The 23,008-nt window shown below is 38.8% G+C and overlaps 1 protein-coding gene across 7 annotated transcripts in view; it reads left to right on the forward strand.

Moving 5' to 3' along the window:
- Positions 1-23,008, forward strand: part of lama2 (laminin, alpha 2) — a 206,463-nt gene that overhangs the window by 36,732 nt on the left and 146,723 nt on the right. For all 7 annotated transcript variants that reach the window (XM_067573019.1, XM_067573021.1, XM_067573020.1 and 4 more), the window contains exons 2-3: positions 8,992-9,162; positions 10,567-10,679. In XM_067573019.1, coding sequence (XP_067429120.1) covers positions 8,992-9,162; positions 10,567-10,679 — 284 coding nt within the window. The remainder of the gene's footprint in view (positions 1-8,991; positions 9,163-10,566; positions 10,680-23,008) is intronic.

Raw genomic sequence — 23,008 nt, forward strand, 5'->3', positions numbered from 1 at the left:
GAGGTGTCCACTTTTCATTTCGCTCAGCTACATCAGTCTTTTACACTAGGAAAACACATGTAAGCTTTGTCATGTAACTACAACCAAATTCCAAGGTGATATATATATATATATAAATAAATCACCCAATTTACCAGGGAAGTTGGTGTGTAATCAGTGTTAGGCTTTTGAAACAAATTATTTGGCAATGACATTACCCAGCTTTCATGGGGTGCACTAATACATTTTGACAGTATTATAATTTAGAGCCTGTATGACAGTAAATCCTCTGAGACATCTGGTTAACAGAGCGTAGATGGGGCATAGAGAGCCAGCCAGCCAGCCAGCCAGGTAGGTAGGTAGGTAGGTTACCATGGTTATCAGAGCAGAGAGAAAAGAATGGAAGGTGATGGATCTGAGTAGATGTGCTTGTGTGTGTGTGTGGCAGTCGTAGAGCTGTAGGCAGACAGTCATTATGTCCTTGTCATTCAGTCAATCTGAAATCTGAAACCTGTCTGTACCCAGTCTTCTCCATTTCTTTCTTGTTATCTCACCTTATTGTTCAACATAAAAGGCAAGAGAGAAAAAGTGTTATCTGTGGCCAAAGTCAGTCATACACATGATCACTTTCTCTTAAGAAATATATTTTACATTTAGTAGGTGTTGCTATGACAGTTTACATCAATACTGAAAACCCACAGAAATCTAGACACAAAATTTAATTGAAATTATCAACAAGGCATTTTCTAATCCTGCTTTCAGCATCATTTTGTGAAAACTGGACCAAATCTGTTTGCCATAAAAATTAGGTGATGCTAACCATATTCTCTTGACAGGTTGGGCGTCACCAAACTAAGATGGGCATGCTTGCTACTGGTAACATGTATCCAGCACTAGCTGTTCATGGTTGGGCCATTGGCGACTAAACTGGCTCCCCCACACAACTCTAGAATCCTTGAGTTGTGTGAGGAGGGTGTGTGGACACCCAGCAAGACTAAAAACAAAACCTGTCAAAGAGTGGATGTGTTCCCCTTTTCCACTGGGAACCAACGGCCATCTATACTTGGAGAGGAGGTCAGCACCACCAAGGAAACAGCTGATTGAAACGCAATGATGACACAACCCACAACTATACTGGATTGGTCGGGGCCTGGGCTAACAATGGCTGCACCTCCCATCGAACTTCCTCAGAGTGGGATCGAAAAGTATGCTACTGGGGAAGACCGACTACTGAGACTTGCAAAAGATGAAGTAACCATTGGAACATGAAATATGAGAACATGCCACAACCACAAGAAACTCAACAAACTGGAGTATGAGATAGACAGATACAGGTGGAACATCCTTGGCATCGCAGAGATGAGATGGCTGAACACCAGGGAGACAGTGATGGATGAAGGACACTATTTATGGTGGAGTGGGGAGGAGAAGAAGCATCATGGAGGTGTTGGGTTCCTTGTACGGAAGGACTATGTGAGGTTAGTGTTAGAATGCAAACTGATATTCAGCAGGATAATACGAATCTGTCCTACAGCCTATTAGAAACAACCATTGCCAACATACCAAAGAAAGACATCACTATCATCCAAGGCGACTGGAACACTACAGGGAAATTTGGTGTTGAAACAACTAATAAAAGAGGACTCCATCTACTGGAATTTGCAAAACTACATGGCCTTGTGATTGCTAACACACACGTCAACCACAAAATCTCCAGAGAAGTCACATGGACAGCACCTGATGGAACCATCAAAAATCAGATTGATTACATCTTTGTAGACAAAAAAATGTACCAGCAGCGCAAATGGAAACAAAACACAGTCATGTCAGGGAGCTGACATCAGCAGTGATCACACTCTTGTTATGATGACACTGAAACTGAAGAACATCAATAGGGCCCTCTCCACGCGGATGAAGTACATTGGAAGACTCAAAGACCATGATGTACTAGAAACTTTCAAAATTACAATCAGAGGAAAGTTTGCACTGCTGATGAGAATGACAGATGCACAAGACAAGACTGATGCATTCAGAAATGCTGTGAAGGAAACAGCACTAGATGTCCTGGGGAAAGAAAAGAAACTGATACAACTGTGGATGGCAGCACAAATTCTGAGAAATTTCGACAGAAGGAGAGGTGTAAAAGTTAAAACATATGAGAACGAGGAGAATGAACGGAAGTACAGCGATGCAAACTCAAAAAATGCGAAAAGAAACAAAGCAAAAGAAGACTTCTTACAAGTGAAATGTGATGACATTCAGTTCAGATTCGATAACAGCTCGAAATTAGCGTATGCAGTTGTGATAACCAGAGAGAAGGCAGCTAAAACTTTTGTAATCGAAGATGCTGGTGGTAAACTGCTAACAGAGACTGGAATGATGAACAGAAAAGATGGATGGAGTACATAAAGGAACTTTACAACTACCCCATCGCAACTGACACAATCATACTAACCAACATGGACTAAGGCGGACCAAGTGTGGATGAAGATGATGAACCCAAGACACTGAGAAGTGAAGTAGAAGAAGCTGTGAGGAAACTTAAAAGTGGGAAAGCCGTGGGGTTTTATACCGGTTGAATTAATCAAGAGTGGGGGAGATAACACCATTGATGTGCTACATAAGATCTGCAACTCAGTGTGGAGGAGTGGAGAGTGGCCATCACAGTTGACAAAATCCTTGATAATCCCACTGGCAAAGAAAGGAAACCTCCATAAATGTAACAACTACAGGACCATAAACCCCATAAGCGACCCAAGCAAGAGCTTGTTGAGAATATATGAGAGCCGTAGACATCTTATCTGAGGAACAAGCTGGCTTCCAAAGTGGACATAGCACTTTTGAACAAATCACAAATGCAAGAATCTTGAGTGGGAAATGCAGAGGCCATCGGATGGAAATCCACCACAACTTCAACGGTTTCAAGAAAATGTTTGATAGGTTGTGAAGACAGGCTCTGTGGATGGTTATGAAAAAGCACAAAATTGGCACAAATCTAGTGAAAACGATCAATGCGACAAGAGTAACAGAGTAACAAGAGTAGCAATGCAGTGATATCAATGTTTAAAAATGTCAGTGGGAGTCCGCAAAGGATGCATTCTGTTGCTATGCCTTCTCATGCATTCTTTCTGGAGCAGATTATGATGGAGGCATTGGAGGACTTCACTGACACCATCAAAGTTGGCGGATAATATATAAAAAATCTCAGATTTGTGGATGACATAGACATCATACCTGGATCCAAGGAGGAACTAGCGGACATTACCAAACGTCTGGGCACAACATGAGATATGGTATGGAGATAAGCATTGAGAAAAGTAAAATGATGGTAACATTTCGGGTGACTGATGAGGAACATTATGAAGGGAAAGCTGATGGGAAAGTGCTGGAATCGGCAGACCACTTTGTATACCTCGACAGGAGATAAGAAATCCGGCAGGGGCTCTTGAACCACTGATGGAAACTGCTCGACGGAGAAAGTTACAGTGGTTTAGGCACATAAAAAGTAAAAATGGGTCTCTAGCAAATACCATCATGCATGGTGAAGTTAATGAAAGAAGAGGTGCAGGAAAGCTGAGGTCAGAATTGATGACGGACACAAAGAGATGGACAGGGAAAGCGGTGGTGGAGTGCATGAGACTGGCGTCAGATCGGGATGTTTGGAGGTGGGTGGTGATGTCATCAAAGTGCCCCAGCAGCCCTTGGGCTACGGGAAGCGATATTATTTTTCCCAGGATGGCGAAGTCATGACCCACCCTTCTCTGCCTCTGTTTGGCTTACCCTGATATTCTTACCCTAACCCTGACCAATCTTTGTCCTCGTGCCTGAACCTAAGCAACCCAACCAACGAAGGCAATGAGTACTAGCCAATCAGAGGCAGAGAAGTGCGGGTCACGACTTCGCCATCCTGGGAAAAAAAAATTGGCCTACGGGAATGACCTGACCTAATCTGAGTTTAGCATGTTAGCATGCAAATTAGCACTAAACACACATCTGAGGCTGATAGGATGTCATAAATGAAAGTATTGGACAAATGTTTGTTTAAATTTGTAAAGGAATAGAAATAGTGTTATGTGAGCATGTAAGGGTACCACAAATGGTTTAATGTCACCACCAACATTTCCCAGCTGGATTGGAAAAGATGAAACTGAAACAAACCAAAATATGTGGTTATACAATTGAGTTTCCTTTCAGAATCCCTTGTGATTCTGTAAATTAGACGTACAGAACTGTTAGGAAGCTTAAGGTATTAGCCGTCTCAAATCAAGGTAAAATTACACTATTAAAGATTGCAGTCTCCCACACACTTGCGTATCTGGTTGGAGACTCTTCCAAATCCCAGGAATAAGCAGGATGTTGGCTTAATTTCCTGGCAGGAGCAGGTGGCAGCAGTTATAAGCGGTACAGAGAAGAAGGACCATGAAAAATATGTTCATCAAAGCAACTGTTTTGATCTTGTATTAAGGCCTCAACGCAGATAATTTTTCTACAGAAGTCTGGTTACGGAATTTGATTATGTTGGCAACATGACAACTGTTGCACACTTTTTGTTTGTCCCTATGATAAGTGCATGGGTGGATAGATCCAACAGGCGTAAGTATAAATGGGTCCTGCATGCTGTTTCTTTCTTTGAGAGCTTTATCTTTTGTCTGTTGCCACTGTTCAAATTGGGAATAAATGAACAAAAGAGCGCTGTGACTGTGATAAGACTCAAACCTGCTCTCCACTGAGATGTCGACCAAATATCTGACTTAAAATCTTGAGGCATCAAAAAAGAAAAAAAGAGGACATACCACAATGAAGTGATGAAAGTGAAAAGACATTGATACGACATGTATAAAAGCAGTTTTATTATCATTATAGTGTTCAGGCTGTGGGACTGAATGAAGAGTTTCAGTTAGACGACTACATTTTAAGATACAGTTTGGAATAATGCATTGTGATTATGGTGGTATTTTATAACTAGTCTTGTCCGTATGTTGGACGATCTATGTGAAGTGACATTTTTGATGGAATAAATGATTAATTTAACTCATGTCACTGTTAAAAGGTTGCTTCTCTCCCTTTTCATGAAGTTCTGGTTTCCAACATTACTAGTGTTAAATTTTTCTGTTAATCTGTTAATTTATCAGTCATATTACATAAAAATGGAATACAGATTTCAGTTGAGTAGTTTGTTTTCTCACAGCGTTGTTCTTGTTGAAGGGCTTCAGTCCTTCTATGTGTTGGAGTGTTGGTGTGTGATGGTACAGTAGGGCAGATCGTCCGCTTAATCAGTGAGAATCACAACAGGTGTGCATCATTAGTTGCACTAAACATTGAGTCATCATGCGCTGGCAAGTTGAGGTAGGAAGGAAAAGACTGTTCTGTAGTGAATTACATTCTGTATAATTTGGTGCACTCATGGCTGTGTGTGCTCATAGAAAATTGTAATTGTCTGCAGTAACAGAGAAATTCTACATCACTGTTGTTCTATATGCTTTGAAAGCTTGGTATTAGTGTAGCTCACCCTGTGGTGAGCTGAGTAGATGGTACAGTGAGGCTGAGAGGGTAAAAGGCCAGTCACTGGTCAATTGTGATGAGTAGGGGAGAGAGTAGATGGCCGCTTGCTGTGAGGATGCAGATTTTTTTGTTTATTCTTTTGCTTCAGCTATTTTTGTTGAATTTTCCAGGGTTCATGTTTGTGTCTTTTAATATTCTTGTTAAACATACCCCTGCCTTCTGATCTGCTTCCTCGAAATCCTTTTTTAAGTTTTCCAGTGCCAAACAACATCCTCTGCCCTATGTAGTGAGGTGGTGACACAACAGTCACATAAACACAAACCTCCATTGAACATTATGACTTGACATAGGCTGGGTCCCGAAGTTCAAAGTTCATTCTTGACCTTGGACACAATTAACAATCACTTAAAAGTACATCAGGTGACCACTGAGGGGCAGACAGAGGGGCTTTGGTCGCTCTCCACCAACTCTGTGAGAAAAATATCTGGGTCATTGTTTTATCATATTGTCTACACAAACTACTAATTTAATCTGTCTGTTGGGGTTAATATTAATGCAGTCTTTAAGAATTAAGAATGTGCTCTATAATTCATTAGTGAAGGACACAATAATATAAGTATAACTTCTACAGAGTCATCACACAGTGAAAACTTGGTTACAACATTTATCTAGAAGATAATATTTTCCTTTACGAAAACTATGGAAATCTGGGCTCCCGCAGTGGTGTATGTTTATCAGATCTCATTTCTGAGAGATTGAGAAGTGTGTGTGTTTGACTGAGTGTGTACAGTATATGATATGTTGTGAGAATGTGTCTGAGAATGTTTACACATGGTGAGAGAGACTTTGGGTGTCTCAGATGTTCTTCACAGTTCATCAGTGTTAACATCTGGCCAAACAGCTGGGCTCATCTGGACACACACACACGCATGCACGCACACACGCACACACACACACACACACACACACACACACACACACACACTTTCACACACTTTCACACACTTTCAACTTTCTCCACTTCCATCTCATCCGTCTTTCTTGTCTGTTTACAGTTATTGTAAATTCATATGTATCTGTTTATATTTGTGTGTGAGTGCACATGTTGTTTAATTATAAAATCTGTTGATCTCAGACCAAGATTGGGATATCTGACATAACATGGTTTGTGCATGTTTGTGTGTCTGTGTTCGCTAGACAGGAAATGTGAACCACGTGCATGTTGAGCATTCCAGTACTTTAAGTTCAACAAGCTTGTCATTCACTCCGAGACTAATGTTCTTTTACTATGGGAACAACACAGATGAATTACGCCTACAGTCTGGAAAAAATACAGATTGTGTGCAGTCTTGTGGTGTATTTGTGTGGTGATGACATGTAGACACATAATAATGATCAGTTTGTTTTAGCTTTTATGCTACCTAAAGTAAGTTTTACCTAAAATATATAATGTACGTATATCACTATGTCATAAAACCATTGGGAAATGAGAAGAAAATAAGATCCCCTCCAGACATGTTTTAAGATATATATGAAATACTCTACTTTGAATAATAATTTGTCTAATATTGTTTTTCCACAAAAAAGTTAAGTCATCTCATTTAAATCCTTAAAATGACATTGACACCTTCTTCTTCATTAAAAATTCCAGAATCTGTGAATATGCAAATAGTTTTCATTTCAAAAGTTTAACTTCTGGACAAAAGGTGTCTCCTACTTCTCAGAAAAGTCCATCCTCAGTGTATGCGCACTAGAGGCTTTAAGTTTCTACATCACACTTATGTAAGTCGCATACTGGCACGTGATTGGTTCCAAACTAGTTGTGATGTCATAAATCATGCCGTAGGTACACGCCTTAAACTCAGATTTTCAGTGAGCACAGAGAAACTTTCCCCCCTGAGCACATACATCATTCTGCACAGTGAAACTCCAAATGAAGTAACAAGAAAAAAAAACAACACATTTTTGAGTGGGGGACTTTAATTAATATTCTATAGCAAGTAGAGATGAAATGATTGGTTGATCCATCAACTAGTCTATCAATAGAGGTAATTTCTTAAGAAAAAATGCCCAAAATTAACAGGTTCCAGCTTTTCTAATGTGAATATTTGTTGTTTTCCTTAATGTTCTATGACAGTAAACTGAATATCTTTATATTTTGGACAAAAAAGCTATTTTAGTATCAACGTGGGCTTTAAGAAATTGTAAAAGTGCATTTTTCATAATTTTCAGACATTTTGGTGACCAAAAGATTTATCAATTAATCAAAAAAATAGGTGGCTCGTAATGAAAATAAGCATTAGATGCAGTCCGAATAGCAAGTCCAGCCACTGTGGCTCACCAACAAAAAACTCGCCCAGCTTATGAAATGTTGGCATTATCATTATTTTCTTCTTAGGGTGGTAGTGAAGGAGGTTCAGGTTGTAGTCACATCGCTCCAGGAGTTTATAATAATGGACTACTTTTATCATGGAGATTTTGAGTTGAGGTTGAGAAATGTAGCTCTATTTTCATGTCCTCTAGGAGGTTTTTTGTTTAGCACCATACCACACCCATGAGGGGTCCACTAGGGAGGAAAACACAGTTACTTTTGCATAATAAAAGTTTATTGATGGCTTCTCATAATATCCTGGAAAAAAAAATCTTTTCCTTAATGTATGTTCTCTCCAACTTTATATTCTGTGGCTCCAGCAGTGAAAAATATCCATGGACAGGAAATGGAAAAAAATGCTTGAGCAACATAATGCAAATTTATAGTCCTTTGATAAAGTAGCACACTGCCCAAAGTCTGCACAGTTGAAAGCAGGCCAAAAAATGTTCTCTGTATGCTGCTTTTATCCAAAGATAAAGTGAACAGGGTTAAATTATGTTAACTGTATTAGACTGTACCAAAAATATACATCCAGATTAACTAACTAGGATGGTATAAAACACCTGCCCTCCCCCTCATGTTCTAGGCTAAGTACTCACATCCTCAGTACAACAAACACAAGCACGGACTGACTCACCTCAGAACAACACCACACACAAACCGTAAAATTTTAATGATTTTGAATACAAAACCTGTATACAAAGCGAGGTATGCTGGATGTTCCTAATAACCTCTACTGTAGCATTTTGGCAATTTAACATATTTTTTGCTTTGAAGAAAAGAGCCAGCCTGACCTCATTTGAACTGCTCTGAACAGACTGAAGAACCTGTGATTAGTGATAATCTGACTACGCACGTTATGATGAATTTGCTGCAATTTCTGTGTATCCACATGTCATCTTTATACATACATATTTGTGATATTTAAAGGATTTCAGGAAACAGTCTGGCATTTTTAGAAATATGGTTGTTTACTGTCAAACATCACTTCATCTCTGTGTGTCAATATCATAACATTCTTTTTGTTCTCCAGATAGAGAAAAGCTACTACAACTACAATTTATGTGTAGCAGACAGCAGCACATAATGCACACCTGTAGCTTATTCTGTATGTAATAGTCTGTGTGTTTTCTTTCCAGGATTGTTCCCAGCTGTATTGAACCTGGCGTCCATGGCAGATATAACGGCCAATGCTACCTGTGGTTCGTTGGGTCCAGAGATGTTCTGTAAGTTGGTAGAACATGTACCAGGTCAGCCTGTAAGGAACCCACAGTGTCGAATCTGCAACGAAAAGAGTCCAAAGACATTTGGTAAGAAAAACTCTCACACATACACAATGACTTATAGTCGTAGTGATTACAATAATTAATCATGCTAGATAAGTTAATTAGAGCCCGATTGGCCAGATGTTAACCAATCATTTTGTCTGAAGTGATAATTACCGAATGAACTGAGGAATCAATCACAACATGACATGATGACAATACAAAATTAGCCTTCAGTCATGATTCAAGCAGCCAAGCTGACAGTCAATTAAATAGTCAATCAATGATTCAGTTAACCACTCAGTCATAGAAGCCAAACAGTCGCTCTTAAACTAATAACCAGTCATCAGTGGGTCAATCAACCATTTAATGAGTCATTAACCAGCCAGTCAGTCAGCTAGTCAGTCACATTAGCTTTTCCTACCTGCCTCGCTGACTAGTTTGCTAGTCAGCCAGTCACTCATTCAGCCAGCAAGTCAGGCAGTTAGTCTAACAGTCGACGAGGATGAGGAAAAGAAGAAGAGGGGATGGATATACTGATGCAAATAGAATATGAAAAAGTAGGGAAGCATGAAAATGAAATAAGAACCCACTGCTACTGACATGGTCATTTAAAAACTAAGATTTGAGATTTAGATGTATTTCATTTGACTAATTTGCTCACTATTAAACAACTTTTCTGTGACTGACTTGCTGACTGTCTAGTTGACTGACTAAGCTTAATTAATTGATTGATTGAGTAACTTTCTGACAGACACACTGACTTATTAAATTACAGATTTTTGTGGGACTCCAGCAGTCTGTCCTTTTCAGATCTGAGAGGGAAATTACAGTAAAAAAAAGAGGAGAGAGAGAAGGTGTGGTGAAGAGGAGAGGAGGGAGAGAAATAAATTTTAGGAAAGGATATAGCTCCTTCATCTTGCAAGCGACAGTTGTCATGGTTTTTAACAGAAATGTCACAAGTAAGTAGCCTGGTGATTGACAGCCGCCGGTCAAGCTGAAATATCACATCTTCTCTTAAAAATACTCTCTCACACACACACACACACATTAACACGTAAACACTCCTGCACACACACACACATCATACATACAAAGCTCTGCATAGTGACAGTTGCTATATAGTAATAATGTCTATTATCTGGCTGTTTCATGAAAGCTATTGTGTGGAGTCATAACAGCATCCAGGATTAGATTCTGCAAATATGGTGACCTTTTTTTTTTAAATTCAGAAGTGAATTAAAATTATCTGAAATGGGAAAAGGAAATCTATTATTCTTTCTTTTTACATTGTAGGAAAAATGTGCCTTTGATATCTGGCCTTGGATGGTTGAAATGCCAGAAGTTTAAAAAAAGAGTAGATTCAAGACTAAAATGTTTTTTTTGATATTTTGGAGTTTGAATTGAATAAAGTGACTGATATGCTTTTCTGTGTGTGTGTGTATACAGAGCGTCATCCTATAGAATATGCCATAGATGGGACCAACCGTTGGTGGCAAAGTCCCTCCATCAAGAATGGGATGGAATACCACCATGTGACTGTGACTCTGGACTTGAAACAGGTAGAAAACACACACACACATAGAAAATAACTTCTACTACTATACTTATGGGCATAAAATTTTGATTTATATGTTTATTCCTTGGAGGGTCACCACAACCTTAAACTGATACTCCACCTGAAATCTCTTTTTTGAGTATCAAACATTTGCTCCCTGTAGGCTCGCAAGCTGGCAGTATAAAATCCGTCTTCACAAAGAATCACAGCTGTGGTCAGCTTAGATTTATGTTGGTTGCGAAGGTTTTTAATGGTGACTTGTCATCATTGGAAACCACCGTAACTGCTGTGAATCAAACCAGACCACAGCCTCTATTCTCTGTGAAGAGGCAAACCGTATCCCATTCATCCAGTTTCATTTAACAGCATTAGAAAACAGTAGAGTTAGTCTTTGTTTTTCTATGGAATAAGCTACCTACTGTTATTTCAGCAGTGCGGGAATTGGTTAAAACAACTTTGCCATCAATCATTTCATAAGCATGGGTCATGTCACTCTTTAAGTAATGGCTTTCCATTTTTGATTTGGAAAGCTTGGCAGGGATCTTGGTGATGGAGGGGCTGTGTACTGACATAAGATGATTTAGGACATCTAATTTAGTTTAGAAGTGTGATTAAACAGATTAGACTGCCAGATTATAATTATATAGAGAGAGACTACTTCATGAGAGGCCCTCAGATCATTAAGGGAACCCAGTCAAAAATTACTCTAAAGGTTAAAAACAGATTAATTGATAATTGAAAAGCCAATCACCTAGATCAATGAAATAAAAGCTTGAGCAACACAAATTAGTAATAACAACTTAGACATCCAAAATGAATGAATGTCACTCAAGCAGAATGTGTTTTTGACTTTTTGACAGTTTTTATGTCAACTTAAAGTACATTTTATTTGGTCTCAGTGGACTACAGCTCATAACTTGCTGTTGAAACGTTTTGTGATTGAATCTGGGTGAATATCTTCGTCACTCTTCTATGTCTTGTGGATGTCTTCTCAATGCTTTGCAGACATACCTTGAAGCATCTCTCAAAACTAAAAGCAGAAAGATAGAAAACGGGGTGTGTAGGAGAGGATGAAGCAAATGTGAGGGGAAAAAAAGAGACATACAGACAAATAAAGAAACATGACAATTATAAGAAATAGAGAAATGAACAGGACACAGAGAAACAGTCCAGAGAGATGATAATTTTAATTGATGGAAAAAATCTATAAGGTTGATGAAACTAAAAAATAAGTGGAGTTGTCCCTAACACCCATTTCACATGTGTTTGTCGTCACAGATGAATATATTAACATTTCATCACCAGATAAAGCAAAGTATGTTTATTTTTAGTTCTAAAATGTGGTTTGATGCCAGCATAGACCCGACAGCAAACAAGATGTGAAGCCAATATTTTAGCATTCAAACTCTTTCTTGCTTTCTCTCTTTCTCTCTCTCCCACTATGGAGATGGACTGAGAAAAGCTAAAAATGCATTCAATGTAGCTATGCAACAAAGACATGGTTTACTCTGCTGCTGCAGCTTACAGTCTGTCCACCATGTCAAGAATGAAACAACAGCAAATAGCAAAATCTTCAAACTCAGTCACCCTGACAAATCCAGAAAACAATTAAAATGACAAACCAGCATGCGTGACAAAAATGCAGCATTAAATCAAAACTGACTCACCACTTTGCTTTGAGGAAGAAGAACATGATGAGAAAAGTGGTTAATTTCTCAAAAAACAGAAACTTCAAATCTTTGGCAACTGGCTGAAGGGCTGGATATGTGGGCACAACGGCCACACATGTGATTCCGTTAATACAACATTTGATGTCTTCATGGGCAGACGTGTTAACTTATGTTCCTCATTACGTATAGCACTTGTATACAATCTGTTGTGATCATTGGAAAAATTTATGTCACGTGGAGCGTCATGGCCATGTGTATGCTGAAAATATAATCTGGTTTAAGCCCCCAAAGGGCACAATCCTCAGGATTGAGACTGTTTAACAACTCTTCCTTCAGTATTCTACTCTTTCTGTATAACCTTTTCTGTTGTCAGTGTGGTGTGTTAGAGGAAAGGAAACAAACACAAAAACTGTAATGAAATAAACGTTTTATCTTCAAGATTCGAGTACCAATGTATTAAGATTGGTAACAAGTGAATTTTTCAAATATTTTAGGTTAGCCTCTGTCAACTTACTGTATTTTCTCTAATAGTGGCTGGTAATCAATTAAAAGCCAATAATGGCCAGGAGTGTGGTTGACATGAATAAAGGCCGGCCCCAAATACAGGCGCGGGGAGGGAAAAAACAAGGATGGATTGAGGCTGTATTCAGACCAAATCAGGTGTTGCTGCGCACCGCTGCAGGGTTGTACGGTGGTGTGGGTGTGTTTATTTGTGCTCTAGAAAGTAACCCCTGTGAAACAATTAGATATTTTTTTTTATTGATCTGATTCACTGCTTTCTTACCAGCTCCATCTCTTCATTCACTCTCTAGCCCCCTGGACGTGGGAGGAAGAAAGTTAGCTTGGAGCTAGAGAGACAGCTGATTGATATTTGATATTTGACCGTGCTGTTAACTGGCTATTAATGTTTATATCCAGTGTAACGTTACCTCAGATTTGTTTAGTTGTTAACCGAGACTGGCCATATTTCCCCTCCCGTACTTGACCAGTCATACTTCACACAAGTTATATTGAAATGTTTGTGTAATGTTTCACAATAAAAGTCGGGAAATGAAGGAATGAATTTTATTAATAGCATAATGCAGTAACAAAAATTTAACAGAGCAAATGGAAGCAGATCAGAAAACAGGGAGGCTTCGTACTAAAATATGAGCAAATATACTTATCAAATAGAGGGAAGTAGGAATAAAGGCCGCTCTCTAATATAAGCCTGCTTCCGATAAAGGCCTGGTACCCTCTGCAGTTGAGGTAAATAAAGGCCCCGGCCACTATCAGAGAAAATACGGTAACTTAATTTTTCAAATGAAGATAAATTGAATTTAGAAGGCAAAATGAGGTGAACTTCATTGTTTTTATTTGTTTTTTGCCAACCATCACAGAGAATGTAATTATATCTCTGGACAATAAGTAGAGCAGCAGTCATCTTGACATGTTAATGACCTCATGCCCATCAATCACAGCTTTCACCACTGTGGCATGGCTGCACTCCTAAATGGTCTTACAAACACGCACACATTTTCACACTTGTCCTTGCAGTTGTATGGCCAATGAATACTTATTCTATCTATCTGCTTTGGATATCCATATACACACTCACTCATTCTCTCCTTCACTTCTGACAATAATGTTAGTGTTTGGAGCAGGAGACTGACATGTACACACACACATACGCACATACATTATTGCTGTCATCCACAGTCAAACTTTCATACAGACACACAGAGAAATTAATGAAGAATTGATTATAACCACTGACAGCTAGATAAGGGAAAAAACAGAGAAAGAAAATCCTCATCTTGCTCCATTTGTCATGAGCAGGTTCCTTAAAAGCTTTTTAATACCAGTGTACTTTTTCTCAATGACCACCTACTGAGCCGACTCCGTTCTAACAGTCATCATCTTATAATGGCCGTGTTTGGCATGTGTATTTATTAAAGTGGAAAAGCTGTCCATCTTACTATAAAATTATTTTCATTTGACTAAATGCTCTTCTGATATTGTCCATTGATATTTGCTGTTTCCCCCATGAAAATGTAAAAGACAAAAACAGACAATCGTCAGTATTAACAGTTTAGATTATCAGTCAAAAATGTGTTTGTCAAAGTATTCAAAATGGTGGAAAATCTATCTAGGCGCAAATGGACGTAGTTTATATAAATTTAGCACAAAAAGCAAGGAAATTTGTGTTTGGTAGATTATTTCTTTGTTGTAACAATGCCTCTTGGCAATAAATCTTATACCGTTGGAAAGCCTGTTTATTTCCCTTTTAAATGGTGCTACATTTGTAAGGAACATGCATTTATGGGATGAGCAGCAGAACTGAGTTATGTGGGTTGCGCCCATGAAAAATTTGACAGATCTTCTCTGCCAATGCCAAACAGCTTATTCTGCCATGGACTCTTGTTTGGTGTTTGGTGGATTGGATGATTGAAGTTTGAAGAAACAAGACATATTGGCAATTTAACAATTTATTCATTTAACTAACAGGAGCCTCAGTAGCGTGTGGAAGAACCATACACAGCCACAACAGCCTGGCACCTCCTCCTCATGCTGGTCACCAGCCTGGTCACACACTGCTGTGGGATGGCATCGCATTCTTCAACCAGCATTTGTCGCAAGTCAGCCAACGTGGTTGTGTTGGTCAATCTGGCACGAACAGCACGCCCAAGCTGATCCTACAAGTGTTCAATGGGGTTGAGGTCAGGACTGCTGGCAGGCCATTCCATCTTCTCCACTCCCAAATTCTGGAGGTAGTCTCTGATAAACCCCACTCTGTGGGGGCGAGTGTTGTCATCTTGGAGGATAGAGTTCGGTCCCAGACTGTGGAGATATGGGATTGCCACTGGTTGCAGAATCTCATCTCGACATCTCTCTGCATTGAGATTGCCTCCAATGATGACAAGCCTCATTTTTCCAGTGAGGGAGATGCCGCCCTACGCCATCACACTGCCTCCACCAAAAGATGTTACTCTATTGGTGCAGCAATCAGCATAGCACTCTTCGCGTCTTCTCCACACTTTGACCCTACGATCCAACTGCCATAGGCAGAATATGGACTCATCGCTGAACATAACGTTCCTCCACATATTCAGGTTCCAGTGCACGTGTTGCCAGCACAAACGGGCCTGACGATGAAAGGCAGTCATGGCAGGCCTCCTGGTAGCCCTATGAGACTGGAGACTGGCTGCGTGCAGTCTGTTCTGGATTGTCTGGGCAGAGAGCTGTCGGCCATATCGTCCTGCAAATCTGTAGAAGACAGCCTACGGTACCTAAGTGCTGACAGGGTGAGGAAACAGTCTTCTTGGGGTGTTGTCTTCCCAATAATGCCGCAACTTGGTTTTGCGGAACACCAGCTTGAAGTTGCCCTATTGCACAGGCCCTATCCAGATCAGTCAAACGTGGCATGCCGATTCTTGGAGCAGACACCTACTGACCACTGCAGCAGGGCCCATGCTCACAGGTACCTGGGGGTACCAGAAGCTCATAACAAGAGTCAATAGCAACAGCAAAATAAGCTGTTTTGCATTGGCAGAGAAGATTTGGCAAATTTTTCATGGGCGCAACCCACATACTCAGCTGTGCTGCTCATCCCACAAATGCATGTTCCTTACAAATGTGGCACCATTTAAAAGGGAAATAAACAGGCTTTCCAACGGTATAAGATTTATTGCCAAGAAGCATTGTTACAACAAAGAAATAATCTACCAAACACAAATTTCCTTACTTTTTGTGCTAAGTTTAGATAGATTGGTCTGAATCCAGAAAAACAAAGAATTTTGTTTGTGAGACTTACAGCTCAAAAGTTATAGGCCAAAACATAAAGTTTGTTGTTACAGTGTGCCCATCAGGCCGATTGGGGTCATATCTCTTGGGCAGCACCTGCACACAACTTCCAATTAATGGGCAAAATCTCATGTCTCTCACATTTACCATCTCACAGGAATTCGCAAAAACATTTCTGAAGAAAAATAATAAACCAGCACAAAAACAATAGGGTTACAGTCCTTTGGGCTTGAACCCTTAATAACTTTATTTATATAGCACTTGTTGTAGCTTTTCTATTATTTGCCTTTAACCACTAAGTCATTATATCCACATTACTGATGATTATTTATCAAAAATCTCATTGTATGAATATTTTGAGAAAGCACCAATATTTATCTCTACAATATTGTCGCACTATCAATATTGAGGTATGTGGTCAAAAATATTGTAATATTTGTCCATATCACCCGGCCCTACATACAGCTAACCAGTGTAGAGATGATACAATCGGTGTTATGTGGACTTTTCTGTTGGATTTAGTGAACAGTCATGCTGCAGCATTTTAAACTAGTTGTCAAAATGTCTTAAAAAAAGGTATATTTTGAATATTTCGACATGAGAAGGCTTTTACAACTGACTTCATCAGAAAAGACTGAAAACTATTCTACTATCATGAAGTAATTCTCTGTTCATTATCTCAATCAATTTGGTATTGATCAAAGTTATAGATAGACCTCACACCTGATTTGCAGTGATTGACTGTATAGCCGCTGCCATTAATGTTTGTGCTTGTATGTGCGAACATGTGCGTGCTTCAGTTGGTGTATTGTGTGCATGTATGTGTGAGTCTGATCGGTGCTATGGAAAGCTATTTACCCTCCAGTGCACTGAATTTCCCTTGCGACCACAGTCATCTCACTCAGAAAATGACAGTGTGCTTGAGTGTGTGTGTGTGTGGTTATCGCCCGTGACATCACCACTCTCATTTCCTCTCTTGTTATTGTTGAGCCTCTCTGGACAGAAAGACTAAATAATGAGAGAGTGGGAGCTGAGGCAGGGGTGTTTCTAGGACTTGACAAGGTCTGGGGTAACTGTAAACCCAGACCATCTGAGCTGTGGTCATGGTGTGTGCACGTGTCGAGCACGCACCAAATTTTTTTTGGGTGGTCTCTGCTATCTGCCTGGAACACCACTGCCTAAATTTCATTTAATTTTACTGCATTGTATAACTACTGCAAACATTACATTTCATTTGAAATTTAATTTTTAATAGTAATGTTAAGACAATTGCTCTGGACAAAATGGACATCTGCAGGGCAGCTGAAACTTCTCAAACCTATGGCACTAGTTTAATTGCTACTTTACTTTTTTACTCTGTTTTTACATTTGTATTTGACTGCACTTTGTGTTGTATAAATAAAATAAACCAACAGCCTGATGACAGTAGATTGAATTGAAACACTTGTTAAAGATAAAGAAACCTTCTGTTTACAGTTAATCTGTGCTATGGCATCATCAAGATATCAAAATGCTACAGAGACATTAGAGTCAGTGGTAAATTACCAAAGAGTTGCACCGATCAGTTCATCGGATCATGATCTCAACAGTATGGCGATAGACGTTGACTGGTCGATCATCGCAGCAGTTGGGCTGCTAGCAGCTGAGGTGACCGGCTGGTCTCACCTGGCTGGCGGCTCCTCACATCTCCAAAAACATCAGCGCAAAGGTCCATACAGGCGTTATTTGGACTACATATTGGGAATCTAAACGATTACTTTCTCGCCTGAAAAAATATTAAAATTTAACAAAGTGACATAATAAAATAACAACTGCTTTTAGCTTGTCTCATAATCCATTGCTGCCAGTTGCTCGGGGCAACGCTACTTCTTCACTTCTCATGTTAGGCTGAGGACAGACTGGACACTACAGTGACTAACTATTGCCTCTTGAGGTACAAAGTGGTATTATGAGACAGGACGAACCGGGGCTATTCTTACATGTAGCACCTTTAAATGTTGTTCCCATAACACATTTTTCATATTCACAAAACAATCAATCTTATAAATCATGCTGTATGTAAGAATTTCCAAGATACTACACTGTAATCTTGGAGATACTGGGGTATTTCAACCTGTTTTGGTCCTGTATCTTTGCCACCTAAATCGTCAGGGTATACTCCTCCAGCTCTTTCAAGTCTACTTGGCTGTCCTGTATGCTGCATTGGCTGCCTGTCCTCTCGTGTTGCTGGATGACCTGAAAAGTTAAAACAGATACTAACATTAATACTGAAATTTAATATATACTAGCTATTTACTACTTTCTCAGACCTAGAGTCTGCTCTTGACTACTTAATTTACAACATATTTTGTGGTGGTCAATGACAGAATGAACAAACATGAAAGTTGTATTGGTACACTTATCTAGACCAAACACAACATCTATACAGTATACTACACACTGCAGATATGGAGATACAGGGGAAATGTTACCAAAGATGACTCAGTTACCAAAGAAAACTGTCTATGCTTATCTGTTGACAAACAGTGAAATGCATAAATGATGACAGACACCCAGTACATCCCAAAACTGATATTTACCATAGAGCTATAAGTAGTATCTATGGAATCTGCAGAATCTCTAGTCTTAGGAGATGCCTCAATATTCCCTCTAACAAACTTAACCCTATAGAGCCTCTGACAGACATGTTTTTAGTCCCTTTTTTTCTCTACTTTTTACAGCTATTTTTTACACTGTACAGTGTCCTTGAGTTTTGAAAGGTGCTTTCAAATTCAAATTTGTTTCAAATTAAGTATTATTATTGTAACACTCAGTCTGCTCTCTCCCTTCATGGCAAAAATAATTCCCAACATCCATCTATAAAGCAAAATATATTGGAAATGAATGGCCTGCACATGATGACCATTGATCAACTATCAAAGGCAGCATAATGTTACATATTTACACACTTACATGCCAGGAGCTAAACAAAGCAGCAGCTAACCTTAGCTAGCTGAGGGACCCCGTGTGATATGCTCTTCATCATTTTTAGATGAATTCTTGGATTGTAATTGTGTATGCAGTTGCATTTGACTTGACAATACTTTAAAGGTCCTCTGCAGTGACCTGTTGTAAGTGGTTGAGAACCATTTCTGACTTTGTGTGAGCTTAGTTTCTAAGGTGTAAATGTTTATATTTCAAATAATCACCCTTTTTTTATAGTCTTTCCATATAAAAATAAAGGTTTTCCAGCATTGTGTTTTAGTGTGTGAAGTGTTGCCGTTGGCATTGACATTAGTATGCATATAGATTAAGAAATTACCAGTAAATGTATTAGGACTATTTTACCATCAGAGGCTAAACTTGCTTCGCCATTGAAATAATCTTTTATCAGCCCCAGACAGGATTCAGTTAAATTGCAGTTATTATGGAAATGCAGCGGCCAGTTTGACTGATGGACAGTTTGATGGACGTGGTCAAATCATGCACTGGCTTTGCTTTCTGGGGGTGGGAGGAGAACCTGGCAGAGTGATCAGGATCCTGAAAGAAGCTGTCAGTCAAAGTGCTACTTCAAATAAATACCTCAACACACACACACACACAAATGCACACAAACACTAACACAAATTCATACATGTCACAGGCAAAATTACATCCTTGAATTCCCCAAGACTATTTCTGTAATGGTCTGCATACAATCTACAGGATGACTGTAGATCCAAACCCTTGTAGCCAAAACATTCAGATCAGTGATCAAAATTAGTTGATTAAGGCAGAAAGAGACTAATTATGTGCCTGTTTAAATTGAAAAAAAAAAAAATCAAACAATATTGTTAATGGTTTTCAGGGTAACAAAGTTTTATAAAAAGGTAAAGAAATGATAAAAGATAAAGAAGAAAGAGCTTCTCGAGGGCTGACATCTGAAAGTAGGAGGTGCATTGAAAAAAGAGACTAAGCCTCAACAACTTTGTGTCAAAAATTAGGAAAATATATCACAAGAAAAGTCATACGGGGAAAAAGTGATAAATGGAGTTCACAGGTGTTGTTAACCAGCTAAATTCTATTATAGGAGTAGAGAGATTTGTGTTTCTCCTACATTCATCTATTCCCTGGCCTTCAGTGCTGTATACTCATTAGACAGCATAGCTTTCTGCATTCATGCTTTTGCTTTTGATTTAATCTTGGCTCTCAGCTTTAAGCCCTGTTGAACACATGAGGGAATCCCAGTGTAAACTAAGGGCATTTTCAAACTTGCCTTGTTTAGTGTGGTTGAATCAGACTCTAGTTCGTGTTTCCCCCTCGTTACGATTCGTTTGGGCAGATCTGCAGGCTATAGCAAATGAAGTATAGGTTTGAAAACGCCCTAATATAACTTCTAACAAGACCATCAGACTTAAGAACATACTTATTTGCATTATTTATTATCTCAACATACATTGCAATCAGACTTTTTGATCAATACTCTTGAGGTTAGAGATATAGTAATACATTTAATGTTGAGGCAGTGGAGTATTTCTGCAGATAGGACTCATTCAGATGGTTTCATCATTGAAAGAAAATACTTGTGTTTTCAGTGTTTTATGTCTTCTTCTCAGCACTGCTCTTTCTTTTCTCGATAATTACCACCATTGTTGTTCCTTTGACTGACTTTACCGCTCTTTCACCATTGAAGCTGATGATGTACTGTCCTATTTTACAATTATATGAAATGGCTGAATATTGAAGATTTTAACCTTAACCCTTTTACGTAAAATCATCACAACTCTTACTACAGTCAGCGTCTTGCTCAAGGACGCTTTAATAAGAAAGATGCTGGAGTTATGATTCATTACAATGTGAGCTCTTACTTTCTTTAGCTCTGGCTTTATAACATATACCCCTGAGAGGCAAATCTGTCCAGCTTACAAGAGACATTTTGTGTGTTAAATGTTGTTTCCCTTTGTCCACATTCATGGGAAACAAACCTCAAACACAACCTACCTAAACAACAATGAGATAAAAACAACTCTTTACTTTTCCCTGAATGAAACAATGAAGAGGTACATATGAATGATATGTGGTAGGAGGTTTTAGTGCCATAATCTGAATCTGAAACTTAAAAATATCTTTATTCGCAGCAGATAGAAGGTAAATGAAACATCTGCTGTACCCAATAAAACTTTGTTGGTCTATTGTTTGACAGTTGCTCGGGCCAAAGCAAGAATGTGGGAGAGATTGCAGCATCTGGTGTTATGTGCAGACTAAAGCCTATTTAAAAGCTTGAAAGTGTGTTTTGGGCAGACAGAGAGGCAAGACTTAAAGAGAATGGATTTCATTTGGATGTTCCTCTCCCTGTTTCTCATTCACAGCAACACACACAGGTCATTCGTCTGTTTAATCCAGAGTCCCCTGTCTGTCTATGCAACGTTGTACTGCAGCCTCTCTACTATTTAAGCTGTTGTGAAAAAAAAACACAATAATTTGTTTGTTTTTCAAGTTTCATATTATTTTTTTTTTGTTGTGCATTGAACTTTTTTAAAAATTGTATTTGCTGCAGAGCTGCCAAGAGACTGTCGTTCAAAGTACTGCAGCATTCAAACCGTCTCCCTAAATTGTTTTTTAGTGGCAGCTCAGTGGAAAAGCAGAACGATCCTGCAATGAGATGACTGCATGGCTCCAGTGAATATCTGCTGCTTGTTTGCTTGCACTAAGTTTGGCAGTCAGGGATGTTGGATGATTCAAACTTTTTAGAAATGGGCCAAAGGCTACTCTATTAGTCTAGGGAAATGTTAACACTTTTCCATTTGAAGTGAGAGTAAAATGTAATGTGTCTGCCCACCATTTCTGTTGCTCTGACCTGTCTGTCTGCATGTCTGTGTGTGTTTGTTTGTCTGAATCCCAAAACACACAAGAATTCAATTTTATTATCTTTTTCTTCATTGCTTAATTCTTTGTGTCTCTTATGAAATTCTGATCTTATTACTCTTTGTCTCTGATCAATCTTTTGTGTATTTGTGTGCAGATCCTGCTATAATTGGCTGAGTACTAACTGCAATTGAAGTTTGATGCCAGTTTATCAGGCCAGAGAGATGTTAACATGTTTCCATGTGAATGGCCTATAAACACCAGCTGTTCATTAAAACAGCTGTCACTGTTTGTCCAAATCACGCTGAGACAAAATGAATTCTTCACAGTCTATTTAATGGTGGGCTACCCAACCATACTGGACACAGGGCTTAAATGGACTCACTGAGCATTGAAATAAACATTTTAAGTGCTCATTTGGCTGTTATGTCCAAATATCTGCCAAGAACTGTTCCTTAGCATGAGTATTTCCTCTCAAATATGTAAGATGTTTATAATAAAATGCTTGAGAACTATGTGAAGATGAACAGTGATTTGTATGGTTTTGAGTTGAGACTCATGAGATGTAAAAACAGGAGACACTTATATCCGGACATGTGCAATTTTGTAGCCTTTATGGGCTTGACTTCATGAATAATTTGGCCCCACTTCTTTACAGTCTTAACACCTCAGTTTAAAGCTATAAACTAACTCTGGTACAGTACATCAAATGGTAACATGTATGTTTAACACTGTAGATGGTCCAAATAAATAAATAAAATAAATATGTAATATAAAATAAAAAAGTAAGTTGAGTAAGGAGTTCATGATAGAGCTCAGTATTATTCATCAGTACCAAAACTATGTAATTTCATCCGGGGATAAATGAGTCACCAATTGTTTCACTCTGTAGCTTAAAAACTTTTTCTTTTTCTATTAGAACATCCAGATCTGCTCTGTTCTCTCTTTTGAGATCAAATCAGTACTAAAAAGAGAAAATTCATATATTTTTGACAGCACCCTCTGTTTGTACATTAATCAGTCAGCATGTCCTCAATTCTCTGTTTGCATAACTTTT

Source organism: Thunnus thynnus, chromosome 18 (assembly GCF_963924715.1).
Source record: "Thunnus thynnus chromosome 18, fThuThy2.1, whole genome shotgun sequence".
NCBI lineage: Eukaryota > Metazoa > Chordata > Actinopteri > Scombriformes > Scombridae > Thunnus > Thunnus thynnus.